The sequence below is a fragment of the Oncorhynchus kisutch genome, linkage group LG3 (genome assembly GCF_002021735.2).
Source record: "Oncorhynchus kisutch isolate 150728-3 linkage group LG3, Okis_V2, whole genome shotgun sequence".
Lineage (NCBI taxonomy): Eukaryota > Metazoa > Chordata > Actinopteri > Salmoniformes > Salmonidae > Oncorhynchus > Oncorhynchus kisutch.
Genome location: NC_034176.2, coordinates 1,244,833 through 1,252,500, shown reverse-complemented (window position 1 = coordinate 1,252,500; position 7,668 = coordinate 1,244,833). Strand labels below are relative to the sequence as shown.

General features: G+C 40.2%; 1 protein-coding gene across 1 annotated transcript in view; it reads right to left on the bottom strand.

The window, feature by feature from the left end:
- The window catches only part of LOC109885337 (transducin-like enhancer protein 4), a 110,478-nt gene extending 103,235 nt beyond the window's left edge, over positions 1 to 7,243 (bottom strand). The window contains exon 1 of the mRNA XM_031816507.1: positions 6,612 to 7,243. Coding sequence (XP_031672367.1) covers positions 6,612 to 6,656 — 45 coding nt within the window. The 5' untranslated portion in view covers positions 6,657 to 7,243. The remainder of the gene's footprint in view (positions 1 to 6,611) is intronic.
- Positions 7,244 to 7,668: the final 425 nt, after the last annotated feature.

Genomic DNA, 7,668 nt, shown 5'->3' with positions numbered 1-7,668 from the left:
GGTTTTGTAGTCTTCTATTCAATGCCATTACAGTATCCATTGACTTAGGACTCCTTTTGCAGTTCCTATGCCTTCCACTAGATGTCAACAGTCTTTAGAAATCGTTTCAGGCTTCTATTCTTATAAATGAGGGAGTAAGACCAGTCTGAACGAGTGGACCCTAACGTGACGCAGAGTTTTTTCAGGCGCATGTGCATTTCTTGTTTACCTTATATATTGACGACGTTATTGTCCGGTTGAAATATTATAGATCATTTAGGCTAAAAAACAACCTGAGGATTGAATATAAACATAGTTTGACATGTTTCTATGAACTTTACGGATACAATTTAGATTTTTTTGTCTGATTGTTTTGACTGAGTTAGAGCCTGTGGATTACTGAAGAAAATGTGCGAACAAAACTGAGGTTTTGGATATAAAGAGACTTCATCGAACAAAAGGAACATTTATTGAGTAAATGAATGTCTTCTGATTGCCAACATATGAAGATCATCAAAGGTAAGGGATTAATTTTATCTCTATTTCTGAGTTTTGTAACGCTTCTGCTTGGCTGGTTACTGTTTGTAATACTTTCTCAACTGGGCTATGTTCTGGGCTAGGTATGTTCTGGGCTAGGTATGTTCTGGGCTAGGTATGCTTTCGCCGAAAAGCATTTTATAAATATGACACTGTGGTTGGTTTAACCAGAAGTTAATCTTTAAACCTGTGTACAATATGTTTTGTTTTCTGAATGTTTATAATGAGCATTTCTGTAATTGAATTTGGCGCTCTGCAAACTCACTGGATGTTGGCCAGATGGGACGCTAGCGTCCCACATACCCTAGAGAGGTTAAAGACCGTTCCACAGGTGCATGTTCAGTAATTGTTTATGGGCCATTGAACAAGCATGGGAAACAGTGTTTAACCCCTTTACAATGATGATCTGTGAAGCTAGCGTCCCACATACCCTAGTGAAGTTATCCTCTATGCAAATTGTCCAGCTGTTAAAAGACAGGATTTAGCCTCTATGCAAATCGTTCCACTCCTAAAAGGTAGGCTTTATACAATATGCAAATCATCCCACTCTTAAAAGGTAGGCTTTAGCCTATATGCAAATCGTCCAGCTAGTTAAAGGTAGGCATTATCCTATATGCAAATAATCCCACTCCCAAAAGGTAGGCTTTATCTTATATGCAAATTGTCCCACTCCTAACAGGTAGGCTTTATCCAATATGCAAATCGTCCCACTCCTAAAAGGTAGGCTTTATCCAATATGCAAATCTTCCCACTCCTAACAGGTAGGCTTTATCCTATATGCAAATCATCCAGCTACTTAAAGGTAGGCATTATCCTATATGCAGATCTTCCAACTCCTAACTGGTAGGATTTATCATATGCAAATCATCCCACTCCTAAAAGATAGGCTTTATCCTATATGCAAATCGCCCCTACCCTAACCAGTAGGCTTTATCTTATGTGCAAATCGTCAAGCTCTTTAAAGGTAGGCTTTATCCTATATGCAAATCGGCCCACTCCTAAAAGGTAGGCATTATCCTATATGCAAATCTTCCCACTCCTAACAGGTAGTCTTTATCTTCCATTTAAATCATCCCACTCCTAAAAGTTAGGCTTTATCCTGTATGCAAATCATCCCACTCCTAAAAGGTAGTCATTATCCTATATGCAAATCTTCCCACTCCTAAAAGGTAGGCATGATGATCTGTGCAAATCATCCCACTCCTAAAAGGTAGGCTTTATCCTATATGCTAATAATTCTCCTAAAGGTAAAACCATACAGCCATGTTCCAGCCAAGGAGAGGGCTCACAAAAATAAAAAATAGTGATTAAATTAACCTTTGATGATCTTCATCAGATGGCACTCACAGGACTTCATGTTACACACAATAAATGTGTGTTTTGTTCATTTAAGTTTATCTTTATGTCCAAAAACCTCATTTGAAATTGGTGTGTTATGATCAGAAATGCATTGTCTCAAAGAAACATCCGGTGAAAGTGCAGAGAGCCACATCAAATTACAGAAAAACTCATAATAAACATTGATAAAAGATACAAGTGTTATGCATGGAAATATAGATACACTGCTCCTTAATGCAACCACTGTGTCAGATTTCAAAAAAGCTTTACGGCGAAAGCACACCTTGCGATTATGTTAGGTCAGTGATAGTCACAGAAAAACATCCAGCCATTTTCCAAAGAAGGAGAGGTGTCTGAAAAGTCCGAAATAGCGTTATAAATATTCACTTACCTTTGATGATCTTGATCGGAATGCACTCCCAGGAATCCCAGTTCCGCAATAAATGTTTGTTTTGTTCGATAAAGTCCATCATTTATGTCCAAATACCTACTTTTTGTTCGCACGTTTAGCCCAGTAATCCAAATGCGTAATGTGCGATCACAAACGTGTGAAACGATGATTAGAATCAATCTTTATCATAAATCTTCAATAATGTTCCAAACCGGAGAGTTCCTTTGTCTTTAGAAATGCAATGGAATGCAGCTACCTGTCACGGGTGCACGCGTGATCAGCTCATGGCACTCTGCCAGACCTCTGGCTCAAACAGCTCTCTTTCTCTCCCCCTTCACAGTAGAAGCCTGAAACAGGGTTCTAAAGACTGTTGAAATCTAGTGGAAGCCTTAGGAAGTGCACTATGACCCCATAGACACTGTATATTCAATAGGCAATGACTTGAAAAACTACAAACCTCAGATTTCCCACTTCCTGGTTGGATTTCTTCTCAGGTTCTTGCCTGCCATATGAGTTCTGTTATACTCACAGATATCATTAAAACAGTTTTAGAAACTTCAGAGTGTTTTCTATCCAAATCTACTAATTATATGCATATTCTAGCTTTTGGGCCTGAGTAGCAGACAGTTTACTCTGGGTACCTTTTTATCCAAGCTACTCAATACTGCAGTCCCAAAGAAGTTAACCTCTATGCAAATTGTCTTGCTCCTAAAAGGTTGGTTTTATCCTATATGCAAATAGTCTCCCTCCTAAAAGATAGGCATTATCCTATATGCAAATCGTCCCACTCCTAAAAGGTTGGTTTTATCCTATATGCAAATTGTCCAGCTCCTAAAAGGTTGGTTTTATCCTATATGCAAATCATCCCACTCGTAAAAGGAAGGCTTTATCCTATATGCAAATAGTCCCACTCCTAAAATGTCGGCTTCTAGCTACATGCAAATCCTCCCACTCCTATAAGGTAGGATTTATCCTATAAACTAATTGACCAGCTCCTAACAGGTAGGCTTTATACCAAATGCAAATCTTCCCACTCCTAAAAAGTAGGCTTAATCCTATATGCAAATCATCCCACTCCTGAAAGGTAGGCTTTATCCCATGTGCAAATCGTCAAGCTCTTTAAAGGTATCCTCTATGCAAATCATCCCACTCCTAAAAGGTAGGCTTTATCCGATATGCTAATTGTCCAGCTCCTAAAAGGTAGGCATTATCCGATATGCAAATCGTCCAAATCCTAAAAGGTAGGCATTATCCTATATGCAAATCGTCCCACTCCTAAAAGGTAGGGTTGACCCTACAAGCAAATTGTCCAGCTATTAACAGGTAGCCTTTATCCTATATGCAAATTGTCCCACTCCTAAAAGGAAGGCTTTAACCTCTATGCAAATCATCCCACTCCTAAAATGAAGGCTTCATCCTCTATTCAAATCATCCCACTCCTAAAATGAAGGCTTCATCCTCTATTCAAATCATCCCACTCTTAAAAGGTAGGTTTTATCCTCTATGCAAATCATCCCACTCCTAAAATGAAGGCTTCATCCTCTATTCAAATCATCCCACTCCTAAAATGAAGGCTTCATCCTCTATTCAAATCATCCCACTCTTAAAAGGTAGGTTTTATCCTCTATGCAAATCATCCCACTCCTAAAAGGCAGGCTTTATCCTATATGCAAATCATCCCACTCCTAAAAGTAGGCTTTATCCTATATGCAAATTGTCCAGCTCCTAAAAGGTAGGCATTATCCTATATGCAAATCGTCCAAATCCTAAAAGGTAGGCATTATCCTATATGCAAATCGTCCCACTCCTAAAAGGTAGGCTTTATCCTATATGCAAATCGTCCCACTCCTAAAAGGTAGGCATTATCCTATATGCAAACTGTCCCACTCTTAAAAGATAGGCTTTTTCCTATATGCAAATCGTCCCACTCCTAAAAGGTAGGCATTATCCTATATGCAAACTGTCCCACTCTTAAAAGGTAGGCTTTATCCTATATGCAAATCGTCCCACTCTAAAAAGTAGGCTTTAGCCTGTATGCAAATCATCCCACTCCTAACAGGTATGCTTTATCCTATATGCTAATAATTCTCCTAAAGGTAGACTTTATCCTTTTCCTCCTAAAAGGTAGGCTTTATCCTCTGTGCTCTTGAGGCGAGGCAAAGTTTGGTAGAGTCTACGCCTCTTTGTTGGTGACTGGGAAACAGTATGGATTCTTCAACGAATTTAGTGTTTCCATTCAATGACAGATGACTAGTTTTCATCCAAATTGTTTCACTTGAAAAATACTGCACCAAACATTTTAGTTAGATGTAAAATTGTGCGACTTAGATCTCTGCAAAAACGTCCAAATTGCACAGATTTCTTAAATGATCTCAGATGAAATTGGACTATAACAGGGCCAAACAGTAATATTGACGCTTTTCTTTTTCATTTTTAGAAAAGTTCTTTTATGAGGGTATGTATGCAAACACAGGTTTTCACTTCGCCTAGCCGAGTTCTACAGCCGTGGCCAAAAGTTTTGAGAATGACACAAATATTCATTTTCACAAAGTCTGCTGCCTCAGTTTGTATGATGGCAAGTTGCATATACTCCAGAATGTTATGAAGAGTGATCAGATGAATTGCAATTAATTGCAAAGTTCCTCTGTTTGGTGCAGTATTTCTCAAGTGAAAAAACGTGTGAATGGAAACAATTCCTCTCTTGTTGAATAACAACAAACACTTCATTGAATAAACCCTACTGTTGACCAATCGCAGACAGAACTTCGAAAAATTCTGCCAAACAGTGTACATCTGTCATAATATATGCATGAACTGCTTTGACTGGGAAGCGTAAGGTAAGCTTTAAATCCAATTTATGCTTGATCCGAAATGCGGAGCCTCTGGAGGAATGCGGATGCCAAAATTAGCTCTGTATTGCATCGCCGTGTGCCTCCCAAATTTTGTAACAATGCGGAGTTCTCCATATAGCTCCGCATTGACATAAACACAAATTGACTTCCTTGACAACTTCCTTCACAACAGCTCTACGCTGCCCTGCAAAGCGCAAGAAGTTTGAATGCCCTGACTTCTGCAGAGGCCATGTCACTGTAAATGCTGCGCATACCTATCCTTTTGGGCGTGCAAGTTCAGTGCCTGTGGTCTCAATTAAATAGAGAAGACTATATGCATGGGAGGAGAAGCACAGGGCAGTTCTCTTTCAAAGGAAATTAACTTCCTAAATATTTGTATTTATTTAATTTTTATTTCACCTTTATTTAACCTGGTAGGCCAGTTGAGAACACCTTTATTTAACCTGGTAGGCCAGTTGAGAACACCTTTATTTAACCTGGTAGGCCAGTTGGGAACACCTTTATTTAACCTGGTAGGCCAGTTGAGAACAAGTTCTCATTTACAACCTGCGACCTGGCCAAGATAAAGCCAAACAGTGTGACACAGACAACAACACAGAGTTACACATGGAGTAAACAATAAACAAGCCAATAACACAATAAACAAGTCAATGACACGGTAGAAAAAAGAAAGTCTATATACAGTGTGGTCAGAAGACATGAAGTAGGCAATAAATAGGCCATAGGAGCGAATAATTACAATTTAGCAGATTAACACTGGAGTGATAAATGAGCAGATGATGATGTGCAAATAGAGATACTGGTGTGCAAAAGAGCAGAAAAGTAAATAAAATAAAAACAGTATGGGGATGAAGTAGGTAGATTGGGTGGGCTATTTACAGATTAGGCTATAGTTTACTACTTTGCCTGGAAATAAATATTGATCACCCATATTTCTCTCCGTCTGAAAATCGTCCCGCTCCTAAAAGGTAGGCTATATCAAAAACGTAGCTCAAGAGAAAGCGCAAGGTTCCGCTGTCTCTCTCTCCGATTCTGCTATTTTCAAACTCCGTCTATCCTATTGACAGATATAATACCGATAGCTTAATATAACCGGGCAAGTGTGAATAGCTGGTCATTTAACCTATTTATAAGGTTATTTGTGCCCATTTTGATATTGCCTAAGGTGCAAAAGTCGGACAAGAAGTTGACGGGCGGACAGGTGTGGCATGAAAAGCATGCAGGTGCGGGCGGGAGCGGGATGAAGAAATATTTTCTATATTTCGCTCTTTCTTTCTCTCTCTCTGTCCCCCTCTGTCACTCTTAAATACACACAAGACATTCACCCACATTGCTTCTCTCAGTTTCAGCGGTTTGACAATTTGACAATGCCAGCGATTGTCCAGTTTCCGCGCGATGGCACGGAAACTGATCCAAAGTGATTATGCTTGGCCCGGGTGGGGTGGCATCACGCCCCGCACAGCCCTCTGTTTTGGGTGTGTTGTTGGTGTTGTTGTTCTGACAGAGAGACTCACCGGGTGTCGTGCCTGCGGATACATCTTGCTCAGGTCCCGAATCATTAATAATAGATGTTGAAGTTCATCCACCAACAAACGGGGAACACGGACAGATCCGCCCCGTCTCTAGGAGCTACCTGCAGGCAGGTAGAGGTGGTGAGAGCCACTATTTCTGCAGACAACCGCGGGAAAACCTCCACACCTCCGCTGAAACCAAAAATACATTATATTAATTAACCAGTCAAATATGATGCAACTCCTCCCTACAAGTGACAAGCTCCGGGTTTTCTCGTCTCTCTTCCATGTGTAGAAGATGAGCAACCACGTATAATGTGTTCAGATGCTGAGCTTGGATAGGCTACAATGCCGTTGGCTCTTCTCCTGTCCTAAGAATATATATTTTTTCGATTCATGTTCTATTCTCTGCTTTCTTTAGATGGATTTTCTTCACCTTCACCAGGTTACCACTTTCTCTACCTTATATCCTCGAATACATCCTGTTCAATCACGCAGCTTCATTCATTTGCAGTTTGCAATACTGCATGCATTGGTAGGATGCTCTGGTTATTAGCGCATCCTGTCAAAACGTTATGTCCATTAGTTTAAATCCCTTCCGTACATCCGCTCCCGCGTCAGTCCTGCTGACCACCCCTGTCTAGGTACCACCTTCTGATAACACATTTAGAAGCAACCAGTCGTAAGAACTCTATTATATATTTATAACAAGGAAAAGCGATATCTCCTATGTCTGGGATATGTAGTTCCAAAACGCACAGCAGCCAGTGATGAATAGTTTAAGCTATGTTAAACAAAAACTACATTTTCTTGATGCGTCTCAGCGCAACTCAGACCCGAGGAGGGTTAGATGGTCACAAGGAGCAAAAGTCTTTATAAGCAGCCAATAAGATCATTGAAGAGCACCAGAGCGCGTCTCATTCTGTTGTCAATCAGCATCATCTTATCCAATCACCATCTAGAAGAATGAGTTTTACGTATGCTCTCCACGTGGGTAACGTAGCTTTACATCAAGATGCATCCAATGATCTCTCGATGTAGACGCCCCTCCCAGGGAAGG